This window comes from Monomorium pharaonis, chromosome 10 (genome assembly GCF_013373865.1).
Source record: "Monomorium pharaonis isolate MP-MQ-018 chromosome 10, ASM1337386v2, whole genome shotgun sequence".
NCBI classification, from domain to species: domain Eukaryota; kingdom Metazoa; phylum Arthropoda; class Insecta; order Hymenoptera; family Formicidae; genus Monomorium; species Monomorium pharaonis.
In genome coordinates this window covers 18,819,329-18,835,522 of record NC_050476.1, presented here as the reverse complement: position 1 = coordinate 18,835,522, position 16,194 = coordinate 18,819,329, and the positions used below count along the sequence as shown (strand labels likewise).

The 16,194-nt window shown below is 29.7% G+C and overlaps 1 protein-coding gene across 4 annotated transcripts in view; it reads right to left on the bottom strand.

Annotated features, from left to right (window-relative positions):
- Positions 1-16,194, bottom strand: part of LOC105836001 (secretin receptor) — a 73,094-nt gene that overhangs the window by 18,849 nt on the left and 38,051 nt on the right. For all 4 annotated transcript variants that reach the window (XM_012679739.3, XM_036292515.1, XM_012679741.3 and 1 more), the window contains exons 2-3: positions 13,866-13,964; positions 1,569-1,662 (exon numbers count right to left, since the gene is read on the bottom strand). In XM_012679739.3, coding sequence (XP_012535193.2) covers positions 1,569-1,662; positions 13,866-13,877 — 106 coding nt within the window. In that variant the 5' untranslated portion in view covers positions 13,878-13,964. The remainder of the gene's footprint in view (positions 1-1,568; positions 1,663-13,865; positions 13,965-16,194) is intronic.

Below are 16,194 nucleotides of genomic sequence, written 5' to 3'. Positions count from 1 at the left end.
ATATGGATAGGACTGGCAAGTAATTCGTTACTTCCAATTATTGCAATTACAATTAGAATTACGTTTTTTCAGTAACCGTAATTTAATTTGTTCTTTTCTTTAGGTAACTGTTACTTAACTTATTGTTAGTCATCTTTTTGGTTTCTTCTTCGAGAATCTAGAATCTCTGAGCTATCAACATTAAAATTGAAAGACTTTGAAACCAGCTCTAAACCTAAATTGGGTTGTAATGATTTATTGCAGTTCAAATTTGACGAATTATTTATTTGAAAAATATGGAGCCCATAATTTTAACAGTGGAGATTCCAAGTATAAATATCAGTTTATTATAAATGAGAATTTAATTTGCATAATTTTTTTCTTTTGCAAATAATAATCAAACTTGTATGATTTTTTCTTTTGCAAATTGCACAGTTTAACAATGAGTATATTATTGATAATAATATATTAGATTATTTTATGATTCTAACTTTCTAAAACTATTTTGGTAATACTTTTCTCTCTTGAATTTTTTTCATAATATTTTAAACATAAAATTGGGATAAAAACCATAAAAAATAAAATAAAAGGCAATTATTATAAGATGTATTAAGTTAATAATCTAATCTCTAATCTTTATATATTACTATATCGTGCGTTTTGTGTAAATAAAGTACAAAGTATTTGTATAAATCGTCAAGAAACGTTTCGTATTAAAGTAAAAAGCTTCTAATAAGAATTCTTATATATATTAACTTTTGTATCAATAAAAGAAAAAAAATGTCACTACCGACAATGTCGATTTCATCTTACGAAAAACTTAATTAGTATGAAACTTGAAACAATATTATAAAAACTGTTATCATATTTAATAGAAAGTACTTTCCAATAATTGTATTTACTTTTAACGTTTTATTTTTAGATTTTGCTTAATAGATGTAATGTAAATATAAAACAAAGCGCGGTATTGCCGGCAACCTTTAATTTAATAACATTCATTTAAACGCGCAACAGAATGCCGCAAGAAACACCTAACATGTTATTAAAACGTATCGCTGTGAAATAACAGTGGAATTAGCCAAATTATTTACGATATTACGTATGATAATTATCCGCAGTCCGTGATCGATCTTTCCCCTCGCGTTTCCAAATACAATTAAATGGCCCGCGGTTCGCCTATATCGTATATTATATTTACCCAAATGACCGATGCGGCGATATATTAATTAAAACGCGATAATACGCAACAATCGGTCATAATTTTCACGCGAGGCAGATCTAGAGTGGCAGCCACGAGTGGATCAGACGCGCGGCACGGTGGAGATTACGAATGATGAATGATAGGAAGCAGCCGGCGGCGCAGCGACGGGTGAGATTCGCACCAGGCGCTCAAGATCGTTCGAGCATATGGTAAGTTTTACTACTAGACGCGTGCTCTTTTAATGGAAATCATGCCAAGCCGCGTGACACGCAGTGTCGGCGCACACAATCGCCTTCCCCCTCGTGACGGAATATCATGACGACCCGGTAACAAAAATTCCTCTCGCGCGTTTTATATCCCCTGGCGAAATTTCTTATTCCCCGCTTACCTGGCCCGAATATGGCGTCGCGGTCGCAACGCTTGGATTCCGATTCCAGCCTGTCGATCATGTACTTCTGAATTCGTTTGATGTCTTCGTTCCTCTGAAACGGAATTAATGTAATTGTAACACACAATTATTGTAAATGAAAACGATTCGCGCGCAGCTTGATTGCAAACAACGTTCTCGGCGCTCATCGTGTATTCCCGTTTTAAATTTTACTTTGCTCGGGCACATATTGTGCCCCCAAAATCTAAGTCGCGCGAACCTTTTAAAATTGTCGACATGCGCTCGTCCAGGGAGAGGTATATTTTGAAATTTATATACGTTGAGTTATACTGTAGAATGTTTCCCGTAACTCTCGATCATTTAGAATACCTCTGTTATTTTTAATGTTCAATACCAAAGGAAAAAAAGTTGTTTGTTTGAAAGAAGCAAATATTATATTGGCAGCAACTTTTTGCACGCTTATTATTTTAAGAGATTTCGACATTGTCAATATTTTTTGAGATAGACGCCATATTTTCATTACGTAATTCCTAAAAAATAAATTAATTGTATAAGATATGTTGAATTTATGATATTAAATATAAAAGGATTACACTTGAATTATTATTTTAAATTATTACGTTAATAAAAATATGCCATTTTATTTTCTAAAATCAATGATATCTAAATGATCAAGTTACAAGAAATACCCTGTATAGAAGGTGATAACATGGTACAAGAATTATTTGGCACGACGGGATTATTGACAGAAATATAGATGTACAGCTAAAGGGAATAGGATTGAAGTGATCAACGTTATTAGTTTGAGTAACGTTACGATAGCAATTTCATTTTGGTCCAAAGATTTTTCCGACCCTATTTATTTGTGCAGTACACACCGTGCGTTTATTTCACTCGATTGTATTCGCCAGTATAATTAAATCAGGCGCTGCAGATTATTTGAAAAATTCTCTCGGTATCGTGCTAATATAAAATATCTGTAATACGCGTTCATTTTTTTTTCTAGAACGTCAGTTTATGAAAACGTTAAAAAAAAAGTTTTCCAATTCCTTTTTTTCAATACGATTTGAGATAGAAAATTCGTTAAATAAAATCAAGTTAAATAAAACAATTTGGCTTTAAATCGAGATATGTACAGTTATCGTACAAATATTTCGAGTCTCCGTATTTAATCTGCGTATCGGTGCGTAGCGGTATTGAAATGTGAAAACCCACCGGGGAACGCGAAAATGCACGAGACACGTTAATTTGCGCCAGCTTCCACGCGAAAGGCGAAAAAGCTCCCTCTCCGAACGGACACCTTTGTGATTTTTAACTCGGCAGTGTCGATATCTTCTGCCGCGCCAGTTTTTCCTACTTTTTTCCCCCTCTCTCCTTTGTTGTAGTTTTCCGTTACGGAATCCGAGAAATTTCACGATTGGTGTTTTTTTTTTCACAGCGAGAAAGAAAAATATACGTGCGCCGTGGCTAAACGCTCATCGGATGACAGATATATTTTTTTCCCATTTATTTCTTTAAGCATATATCCCGAAGTATTTACTGCCGTTTCCAGTTCTTATTTCGAGAAATAGAATTACGGAGTTTACGAAGAAAATTCACCTTCTCATTTTCATTATTACTTCGCATTTTTCGCTTACCTTTTTCGCAGCCTGCGAAATCACTTAGTATTAATTAAATCTCCCCTACCCCTGTGTATATCACATAACGCAGAAGAGATTTTTAGAATGAGAGGAGACTAATTAAATTGCGGTAAATTTAAGTTGATGGAACTTTTTCTTATAGGATAAAATTCTATTACCTCTTACGCTTTTCTGCTCTTCTTATTTTTAAAACAAGTATACTCGTGAGGTAGAACAAAAAAAAAGGAGCAAGTGGCATTTACACATAGAGAATATATGACATCTTTGGCACAAATTGCGAATATAAATTGTTTCTGTCTAGCCTTTATTATTTATAATTAAGAGAGAACTATGTTACCTAAATTTATAATTTTTTATACTTTTATAAAATTACAATTTTAATTACCTACTATTTTACATTATACTTTTTAAATTATTTATTAATTTGTGTAATATTCAGGAATAATGCACGTGTTCATGTGTTCTGTCATGTTGTAGTATTCTTTTTAAATTTTTTTTTTGATTTATTGTGAGTTCCAATCGCTGTCTGCTGACCTAAATTCATACATGCCAGCTAAACGAGCTATATGTGTTATCAATTATAAATTATATGAATTATTGTAAGAGATTATAAACATGACATTTGTTATTAAACTACAATTAATTAATCGATAAAGATTTGCATTGCAAATGCCGCCACTGTGCGGAACAACTTTGTTGAGAAGCTTTGCTCGATAAAGTTGCATCAATATTAATTTTTTGGTCTAAAGAATATTCTATTATGACATATTTAATTAATTTATTTTAAATCAAAAAGAATCTGTGATTTATTCAGATGCTGTCTGAAGAATTATCTTTCAGTAATTATTCAAAGAAAATTAACTAAATAAAAACTTTTTTCCGACTTACATGTTGCATATTTACGTTTGTACAATATGTTTTATATTTCTGAAAGTTTTGCGCATATATACATTATTTTACATGTCCCGATGAAATGTCAAACAATAAAACATCCCTGTAACTACACAAAGCCGCTCCCCCTGTTATATATTTACGACGCGCTCATTCACTTTTCTTTCGCTGCGTTTTCTATTTTATATGCTTCTTTCCGTCGTCTTGTTGTCGCCTCGTCGACGCAACAATCTTATCCAACGACATTCCTGATTGTATTACCAGGACGGACATTCCCTGGAATTCTTATCATCTCGACAGTACTTTTTCGTGAAATGACGTTAAGATAAAGCGAAGTCAGGTATCGCTGTCGACAATTAATTGAATCCGTTTGCGCAGCTTCATGGCCGTCGATTATAAAGCTGCAAATTAATATGCAAAACAGCATCGTTACATACATAAATTATAACCACTAAATTGTACAATATTTCCTGTAATAGAATACACGAATATAATATTTATAAATAATTTACGCATTATAATATAGATATATTTGAGATCAAATTTATTAATATTATTGTTATTCTCAATTGTAATTCTCAATTGTAAACAAAGCATAATAATAACAGATTGAATAATACAATCAAGAGAAGAAGAACGTTATTTGTCGGTCGAAATGGATATTGACCCTTAATAATTTTTTGTGAACTTTTACAGCTTGTGCAAACTGCGCGCTGATTATTTGTTGGTTTTAAAAACACAGTACTAAATTGAAATATTATAATTTAAATTAATAAGTAATTCAATACGATTTTGATGTTAACAAGTATCTTAATATCCCGAGAAAAATTTTTTATATAAAAACATAAATATGTATAGAATATGTTCATATATGTTTACATATACTAGTTTCTTTTTTTGTAAAATTTATGTTTGATATAAAATAAATAATAGTTATATTTTAAAAACAGAAACTAATTAAAAAGACAATTTTTGCATTGTTTTTTTTTACAAAAATTCCAGTTTGAAGAAATGGGAAAAAATTGGTTATATATATTCTTATATATTTTTGATTCGTAGAATATATGTGATTATATATGGATAGTTTTTTCTTATTTTTTATACCTAGTTTTTTATAAAAGAAGCAATGCAAAAATGATGTTTTTAAATAGTTTTTGTCTTTTCAGTATAATTATTATTCTTTTGTATCAAACAAAAATGTTACAAAAGAAAAGAAACTAGTGTAAACATATATGGACATATTTTATATATATTTATCTATGTTTTTTATAAAAAAATTTTTCCCGAGACGTTGCAATAAAAAAAAATTGGTAATAATGATTAAATCCAGATGATAATTTATACTAGGGTTTGGTAAAATAATTTTAATTAAATGTTTGTTAATATGAGGCCAAACGTTTAGTAATATTTAGTAATTTTTTAATAATTAATCATTTGTTTGTTTACTATTAATATAACTACTAAATGTTACAAAATATTTGATTATATTAATCAAACGTTTAATTGAAATTATTCTGCCAAAGCTTGATTAATAAACTCTTTTTCTCAGTGCGCAAAAAAATTTATTGCGAAATATCACCTTGGCTTCGCGGTTTCGAAGCTGAACCTTCTTGCATTTCGTTTTTATCAATTCGTTTATCGAGCTGAAAATTGGAAAAAATAAAAAAATCACGCAAAAAGTTATTGGACCGAAAAATGGCGTTCTTCTTCGCTCGACTGTGCCATTATCGATCCTAAGTTTATTTATCATTAATAACAGTTTGTTCAAATAAAAAATGGCACGGACGGGATGTACGTCACACGTCGTTACGAACATTCACGCCGTCCCAAGTAGTTTTATGTAGCTCCAACTTCCATCGAAAGAAAAACGGAATAGCGATAAGAACGCGGAAATTTATGACCGTCTGCGGGTACTTCTCGCGAGCCGTACGGCTCGCAGAAATCCATCCGGAACGGTTTCATTCAGTTCGCCGCACATTCCACCCCGTGTCGTCCTCCCGCACCCTCCTACCCCTCGCGATGGACGGCGAGGCGGTAAAATGGTTTATTTTCCCTCCGACTACTTTCTCTTCCCGCGTTATGTACCGCGTGCCGGCTGTCGCGCGCAGCTCCCATAAAGCGAAGGCGCGTTATTCTAGGTCACCTACTCGAAATAAACTCCGCGGATAACGCGCCGGGAATCCGCGGTGCAAGTTTCTTCCACCCCACCCTGCCCTTCCTTCGGTTCCTTTGTGCGAATTTGTGCGAATTCGTCCCTCCCGTGATAATCAGCGGGTAAGTGCAGCGCGAGTGCAGGAACTCCCGCATAAAAGTTTCACAGGAGTTCACCGTCGTCTTTAACAAGCCTCCCCGTGTATTGTGGAGTTTGCACGTGACATGAAGGATCGTCGTTGTCATCGTTGTCGTGGTCGTCGTTGGCGGAAATTGTCTCGCCAACATAAAAGTAAAAATAAATAATGGACATCGACGCGAGAGATAAAAATCTTGAAAAACAAATGTTGCGGAAATTCTAAAGGAGAATAACGTATTTTTTCAAGCGTTTGTTTATACGCATCGCGCCTAATATTATTTTATATGCATATCTCACAAATATATTTTTAATTTTAAAATTGTGCGACAAACACAGCCGCTTCTTTACTTACTCGTGTTAATGGTTTAAACTTTGAAGAACAGAGAGAGGGAGAGAGGGAGAGAGAGAAGGATTAAAAGTAGGTAACTTGCAAAAGTTTTTATCAATATATAAACTTTTGTGAAATTTTTAACACTCTTTTTAGCATTTTTTAAAAAGTTGCCATAATCATTCAGTTGGCTCAAAATTTAAAAGATTTCTTTCTCGTTCGATTTACAATCAAATAAAAAATTCAATTTTTCGATTCTTTTGATAAGAAAATATAATTTTTACCGGAGTTCTTAAAAAAAGCGAAAAAATCGAACTTTTTTGTCATCCAGTGAAAAATTAGTTATTTAAAATTTGGTTGTAGACCGGACAAGAACAGCATTTATGTTGATTAAGAATTTCTTTCAATATTTTATTTTACATAATTTATACATGTTAAATCGTGGCAATAGATGACTAGGATTTTTCTGACACGCTTATACAGGTTTTTAAAGAACTACTAAAAATATTATATTTTTTCTAATTTTGAGCAAAATTATAAAGGACATCAAAATATCGCAAAACAAATGTATATCATATCAAAAGTTCTAAATTTATAACTTTTATTTTTCTCTAAAAATTGTTTAAATATATATATATATATATGTATATATATATTTGTATGTGATACTAAAAGCGAGAATATCCCTTTAAAGTTCTCTTTAAAGAAACCCTCTGTGTATATTTTGTATGTATTTTGCGAGAAAATATCTTCTCGCTCTTTTAGCTACCACATACTTCTCAATAATAACTTCATTCGGCGAAGTTGTATTTTAAGCTACATTTCTCTCCTACATTTCCTTTCCAACGTGGTAAATACCACGTTGCGAGAAAGAATTTCTTTATCTATCATAGTCTGATGTATCATTAATTTTAGAGAAAATTTTCGATTGCAACGGAAATACTTCAAAGCGCGATGCTACCCCGGAAAAAGAGATACCCTAATATTCTACTCGCTCATAACTTGCGAGCAGGAAACAGACTTTCATATATCTCTGTAACATATATGACGTAAACGAGGGTCCCTATATCGACAGGGGCAGTAACTCTGGGTAGTAAATGAACGGTCATTCAAAGGAGGGTTAACCTCCCTATTGGACCTAGATTTCGCATGAGTTCGTACTTGAGCCTTTCCTGCTGAGAGGACACTTGTCAGCACGATGTCCGGAACATTTCGAACACGACGGCCATCAATAATAACGATTGCTGATACTTCATGGCAGATTCCACGTAAGACGCTTCTCCGACGTTCAATTTCTCTCTCTTTCCGTCTTTCTCTTTCCCTTTTTGCTTGTAGATCCGCTTTGTATAATCCGCGAATTATATCGGCGATTTATTTAAACTTGATAAGCTTGGACAAGAATAGTTAAAATACTAACTAAAAGATACGCAGTAGGGGAAGAGATAGATATCTTTCTAATTTCGAAATTTTTTATTGTGCAAGTTTTATATTGGATCTAAAAGTGTAAAAATATTATATATATATATATATATATATATATAATATTTTTACACTTTTAGATATATATATGTTAAAATTATATATATATATAATTTTAAAATATTCTTAAGTATTGAAATTGGCAAACATTTCTGTTAGATTTAAGTTGTTATTATTTATAAACGTTTTTTTAACATTAAAAAATTGAATCCTGTTTAAAGGTGTACCATCTATGATGTATCTTACATCGATATACATAAAAGATATGTATAAAGAGAGAGAAGTTAAGATATTACAATACATTTATATTTATAATATTTTTTTATACGCGTGCGTATAAGCTTTTATATAAAGTTTAAATAAATTTACAAAAATTAAACTTAAATAAATTAAAGTAATAAACAATAGAACAATTTTGTATTATAAATTTAATCTTAACAAAAATGAATTTTTTTTTAAATCTTGACCTTTACTTTTACTTTAATTTTTTTTTAAGTACAGTATCTATTACTGATCAAAAGTACAATATTTTCTATTTGTTGGTAATATTGAATTGTAAATTAAAATTAAGTGTTAAACAATGTTTTCTAAAGACTTTCTTAAGACTTAACACTATTTAACAATATGGACAACTCAAATATAAGATAGAATATATATATGTAACACTTTAAAGAGAAAACTTTTGAAAATTATTTACTTTGTAATACTCAAACAATAAATAATTAACAGTTTTATAACAGTAGTTCTCTTTATTATTGAAAGTTATAGATTATAAAGTAAGTATTCTTGGTGGCTAAACTGCAATATATTTTTATCTCTACACATATTCAACAGTTTTACAAAATGTTAAAGGGGTATTACCTTTTCCTTATTCTTGGAAGGGCACGAGAATACTCGCGAAATGATTTTTGAGGGTTTGTGTTAATAAACTCGCGGTAAAAAACATTTTCATAATATATTGCACGGAAATTTTTATACCGTGTCACAGCAATTTTCTCAGTGTAGCATAAAGCAATATCTTGTGTATGAGGCGCACAACAAATATCGCACTACGCATTACATGCAAAAACATCACGTGTTACTCCGGTCATTTAGAACAGCAAATGTACTTGGTGGTTTCGAGTTACTGTGTCTGCTGTTATAACTTTTATTTCAAATGTACAAACCAAATGATGAGACTGAAGTATCAAAACTATGAGGACAAAATAAGAAACAAAGTGATGTCTTTCTTCAAATCAAACGATAGTGAATTTCGAGGTAAAAATTGAGAAGAGGCAGAAAAAAATGTTTATTTGTACGCACTCAAAAGTTGAAAGAGACAAGTTGTTTGATAAAATTCTAAATCTCTGAATCACTATACTTTCCGGATTGGAATGTGTGCCGATGATGATATAGGAATCTCAGAAAAACCCGTCAAAATTGAATTTTTTAATATATATGTATCAATTGATTTCAACTGCTTAAATTGAAAAATTAATATAACATCTCAAATAATAGTCAGACTAATTCAGTTATTAAGCATTGATATAGACATAAAACATTAATTTTTCGTAATAACAATATAATGACGTATATTGTTGAGAAACACATTACATGTATATTTTAATTATATTTCACTGTTTAAGTATTATTGCAAATAATATTATTTTTATTTTAATATAAATAACATTATTTTATATATTTTTTTACACTTTTATACAAATAACATGGAATATCAGAAAATAAGCGAAAACTTGTTAACAATATATTGTTGTATATTGAATTCATTTATAATAAATCATTTTTTATATTTCATAATATTTTACATTTTCGGATATTTCCTAGAAATCTTTTAAAATTGTATTTAAAAGTTTTTTTAATATAGTTTTACTTACAATTTGCAAAAACTTGTGAAAACTCACGAATTTTAATTGGGCAATATTTAATTAAAATTTTTTTACTACGCCAATTTGCACGTTTATATTCTTCTTAATTTACGACGGCAATATTTTTAATGATTATTTATATGTATGTTATGTTGTTTTATACTTTATTTGTTTTTATTAATAAATAATTGAGATATTATATATAAATTATCATATAAAAGTACTATAAATAACTATTTACAATAATTATCTTTCAAATATCATAACTTTGATTTTATCATAAATACAAATCAGAATACTGGCGAGAAATATCTTAAAATTCTATACTGAACGAAGGTCGCAATTCGACTGATACGAAATCAGCGCACGATTCTCCGAGACCGAAGAAGTTTTCCCCATTGCATAGGGGAAAGTGTCAAAGAAAATCCCGATGATGCAAAAATCGACGAATCCTTGAAACGAAATTACGCTTTGACCTCGCTGAAAAGCGGCAAGTTTTACAGAGACACAGCAAAGAGCACTTAAAAGTATGCCTGTGGCGAATGGAAACGCATTTCCATGTGAAAAAATATGGAATGTCCACGTTTCACCGTTATCGCTCTAGTATAAACGATAGTATTTTACGATTCCGCGTAAAGCTCTCGCGTAAGCTTCCATAAGCGTTTGCAAGGTTAGGGACTGTTACATTCATTACTTATGCACGTGCAACACTGAATAGACTCCAAACGTAACTCACCAAAGTATATATGTGTATACATGAAAGCTCATAAATGCTACAATAATGAATTTAATACCGATAGTACCGATGCGAAGCGCAGCATCGCGATTCATCGGTGTCGTGCATATTTTTTCGTTTATTTGACTCTCCTTAGAAAACTTATACTACTTAGCGAACTCCTACAGAAGACGTTTGTGTGTCAAAATGAGCTTCTGAAACACAATTTTTCAACATTTTTTTCTTTCCTTTAAGTAAAATATAAGAGTTGGAAAGCAGAATTTTTTAAATAGATTTATTATTAATTTTCTAAACTGTAGAAGGAAAAATAAATATGATTTAACCTATCTGAATAAATTTGGTAAATAGACTTATTTTGTGCATTTATTGTATCACTGGAAAACGAGCTTGGAAACGCCTAGAATATATGTGTTTAAAAGTGTTACAGGAAAATAAAGAAGACCCGAGGAATTGAAACCAACAATAACGTGTCTGTTTAGTTAACAAAAATTTTATGACAAAGTGACGTTTTTTTACGTGAGCCGTGTTTATAAAAATTCCGTGCAAAGTGTATTAAACATACATATTATTTTATAATTTATTATAATACATTATAATATTATTTAATTTTCGAAAAAGTTATAGAAGAAAAACAAATTTATATGTCAATTTTTTGGAATAAGTATATTTTTTTAAGAAACGCTTATCAAATAATCATTAATTTATATTGTCAACTTAAGACAAAGTCATTTTTGTGGCTACTGTTGTGTGAGATTTACATAAAAAAATAACGATTTTTAATACTATTAACTTCAAAAAGCATCACAACTATCTTTAATTTAATCTTCTAGAGATTAATATTTTAATCTTTAAAAATTTTTAGCTTTGCAATTTTAGATTTTTAAAAGCAAAATCAAAGATCAAATAAAAAAAGATAATTGTGATGTTTAAAAGCAGAATAAATTGTTAAGCATTTTTGTAAATAATAATTATTTTAAAGTTTATGTAGAAAATAATTTAGTTTCTTAGTTTTAATTTATTTTTGATTTGGATAAATCTTATTATATTTACAAGCTTAGTAATTATAATCTCAACAGTTAGAATTAAAAAGACTTGTTTGTTTATTTACAATTATGCTATATGAAAGATTAATTTTATTTTGTGAATAAATAAAATAAAAATTTTATTCTCCTAATTTATTTTAATATATATATATATATATATATATATATATATATATATATATCCCCCAAAATCGACTCATAAATTAACTCGGGCCTTATTAAGATTAGATATTTTATTGATTTTTATATTAAACCTTATGGTAATATAGTAATTTTTTTCTGTTTTAAATGTATAATAAATTATATTTAAATATATTTATAGATGTTAATCTAAAATTATTTTGACAAGTAATTATACAGTAATTTGGTATCGTTGGATCAATATATTAAATTTAATATAATTTTAATAATATTTCCATAGTAAATGAGATGACGCACTGCGCTAAAATGCACTTTCAACTAAACGGAAGAACCGAACGGAATGAGTTGCAACAAGAGTGCAATGAGGTCGAACATGGCATGCTTGTTACAGCCAACAAACCACTCCAAGTTTTCTTCGCATGTAATTTTTATGATAACTCACATAATATCGTTTTATTCACGAAACGGATAATTGCTGCTGTAATCTCGATAATTAATCAATTTCATTGGTCTCCAGTAAACAATGTTGCAAGCAAAGCAAACTTGCACTTTATTCAAATAGTGTTATAGAGAGCTTTAAAGTTAAATAAATTTTCGGTAATTTTCCTTTCTTTGAAATTTTGTAGGCAATATAATTTATTTCAAACAAACAAGATAATTTTTCGAGGATTCTCTTAAGAATTTTTAATATTAAAAAAGTATATCCGTTTTTTATTAATTTAGATAAAAAATAAAATATTTTTATTTATTAATAAGCTTTTGTAAATTTGCTACAATAAAATTGCAAAAGTAAATCAGTTTCCAAATAAATTCTAAATGTGAAAAATGTAAATTCAAAATTTGAATAACTTACGAATAAAAGCCTGAATGGAAATTTATTAGACATGTATTGGAATAAATAAATCAAACGAGACTAAAATAAATCAAACGAGGTTAAAATATAAAAATATTATACAATGCAAAATTATGCGCATTATTTTGGGGGGGAGCACAAACTTACGAAGAAACGAAGTGGAAGATAAAGGTATTATGATCAGGCAAAGCTCCTGCACTTCTTTTAAGTTTTTACGTCTCAATAATGCAAGTTGTAAGTTCCTTGAATTCCTGCAGCAAAGGGGATTTCAGAAAACGAAATTAATAGTTGTTCCTCACGCGAAATGCCGTCCTAAGAGCTCGTCTACAAATAAAACGGTCCGTCTGACCCTTCTGGCATTTTCTACTGCACACTTCAAGGAAAACGTCGGCTGTTTGATAGCTTGCGATAAAGCCTCTAACGTATATTTAGCGGATTATCTCTCTGTGAAGATTTAATGTTATCGGCAGAAACATTCAATAAATGTTCCAGAGTTGCAGATGTCATGTAAATCGCAAGCTTTCGTACTGACAACAAATAAAAAGTTTGTGACCTTTATATATTAAAAAAGAGTTTAGTAGCAGTTACTAAATGTTAGGTAAAATCGCACAAGCAATAAGTTCAATTAAATATTTCATTAATATAATCAAAAGTAATATTACTTTTCTATATAATTAAGGTATCATTAGCATTATATATAATATTTCTTTTATTACTATCATATATATAGATGAGATGAATACATAAAGCATATATAAAATTAAAAAACTTATATGTAATATTTATATTTAATACTTTATGTAATATTTTATATTCTTCGTTCACTTTCTTAAGTACAATTCTATATATAAACCATGATGCGTTCGAAATTAAATCACATAATAAAGTGACAATAAAGTAATTTAATATTTTTTCTTGTCCTTGATTCGAAAAAAATAGACATTACTGCGGACGATGACAAAATTAATAAAGCCAAAATTATTCCGCAAAGTATGAATATTATGAATGTATGCAATCGTTGCTTAACTTACGTGCGTTTCCATGGCGGTTTCTTAGATTATTGTCCGTCGAGTGACTTGTCTTCTTGGAGCTGCGTGCTTCCTCTGCAGTGACCCTCAGAACAGTTCGTTCTGAAATACATCACGTATTATTAATTAATCATCATATTGTCCAGTATCACAAAAAGAAGAAAGAAAGATGCTGTTTTCTTTTATGATATTTATTTGTTGACATTTGTTCGTTACTATTGCCATTAATTCGCGACATCGCGAAGCAATATTTTTAATCACTTCAATAATTTTTTTTACTATTAATACTACGTGAAATAGAATATTATATTTATTAAATTATTGATTAACGTGATTAATAAGTTTATAAATGAGAATGGGAAACACGCGCAATGCCTTTGTTACGTGTAAAGGAACACTTTGACGTGGCTTCAATCTTTCGCACGATAAACTGAGATCGGTTGTTCCTATAGAGTTTAATGTTTGAAACCGTGAGCTTTAACAATATTTTGATAAAGAAATTTTACACGAAACCGCTGATACGCAATACTAATTAGACTGATAAATTAATACATTGTACAAAAGCAATCTTTTAAGGAAAAATATCAAAGTGTATTTTTATTTACAAAAATTAATGTAAATGTAAATACACAATAGCAGTAATACTTTTGCTAGCAATATCAATATTAAATAATATCAATAGTTTAAAAAATATTGCCACTATATATTTATAATCTCTTATTTATTATCTCTATTTTTATTTTACTAGGTACTTTATACGAAAATAGAAATATAATTGCAGTATCTAAAAATTTAGCTAAATACAGATCAGAGAATAATTTTATGTTGGATTAAATAATTATATCAGACTTAAGTATAATATTGCTATGAAAAGTTTTAATGCCCTAATAACCAGCTTAAGTGTCCAATATAATGTTTTTAATGGTTCAATATAATTATTTTCAGATCTGTATTCCAGCAAAATTGTTCTTTTCGTAAGTTATACGAAAGTTCATTACGAAAGTAATGGCCGTTTAAGTTGATGAACGTATCGAATGAGAGCTAATCAACGAAATCACGCAACGACGATATATAGAATGGCCCGGCACGCCCTTGTTTGTCTTTTAATTAGTCGTGTATTAGTAGGTCAGACAACCAACACCTCTTCTTCTTTTGTAATATTACGCCCTCCGGGTTTATTATCCAGATACGATAATCATTAGCGATCGATCGGAAACCGAAGACAACAGCCACGGAATTTCGCAACTTGTTCGGCGAACGAGTTGTCAAGGATATCGAAGAGGATCCATTACAAGATAGTAATACCTGCTGACGTATCAATTTAGTCTTTGTAATAGACTAAGGTATCATTCGTGCAAGTGTGTTGGTTAAAGCAAGTAAATTAAGAAAATAAAACAACTCGCACGCCACAGATACGTCAACGAAGAAAGGCAATTTTTTTCATAGAATTGGATTAATAAATAATTAATAGTTAATATTTTAAAAAATTAAATTAAATTTGAATGGTTACAAAATTAATTTCATGTTAAAAATTGTAATATTATGTTAAAAATAAAAAAACTAAGTTAAAAGTTACTTTAAAATTAAATTAATTAAACCTTTTACTATTGTAATTAAAGTTAAATTAAAAGTTAAATTAAAAAAAAACATTATTTATATTAAATTAGAATATAATCATGTATTATTATATTCTAATTTAATATTAACATTTTAGAGGGAGCACAGTGTCTTTAAAAAATTATCATTAAGAAGAAATTTTGCTTATTTTACTCATAAATTTTGTAAATAAAAAATCTATAGATATATCTTCTTTTACTTTAATTTTTTTTTGGTAGTATATATTTTAGTGATTAATATTACAAACATTTCTATTTTCCATTTTCAAATATAACTAAATTTCATAGATCTCGAATTTACCGTCACATTTTTATATTTACGCGTGGAAAATAAAAATATATAACGTTGGCTAAAGAGTAAATTTATTTACAAAACTCGTGTTTAATTAGCGATAAAGTTGTAGTTGATATGACAATGTGGATGGGGAAAGCACAAACGCAAACTTTAGAACAACAAAGTTAAATGTAAATAGTTCACCATAGTAATACGCGACCGCGTTTGCAGCTGCGTTCGCGAATCTATTGGCAATACGGATTACATGACATTGTTGGCATTTTGCGTCTTCGACTATTTGTATGCATAAATGCATACTAACTTTACATATATTAACGCAAGGCTATCAGCAGAGTTATGCTATATTAATCAATGCTTGATTAAAATTGAACGATAATAAACGTATTCGTGAGCAACAGTCGCGAACAACGGATTGTGGACT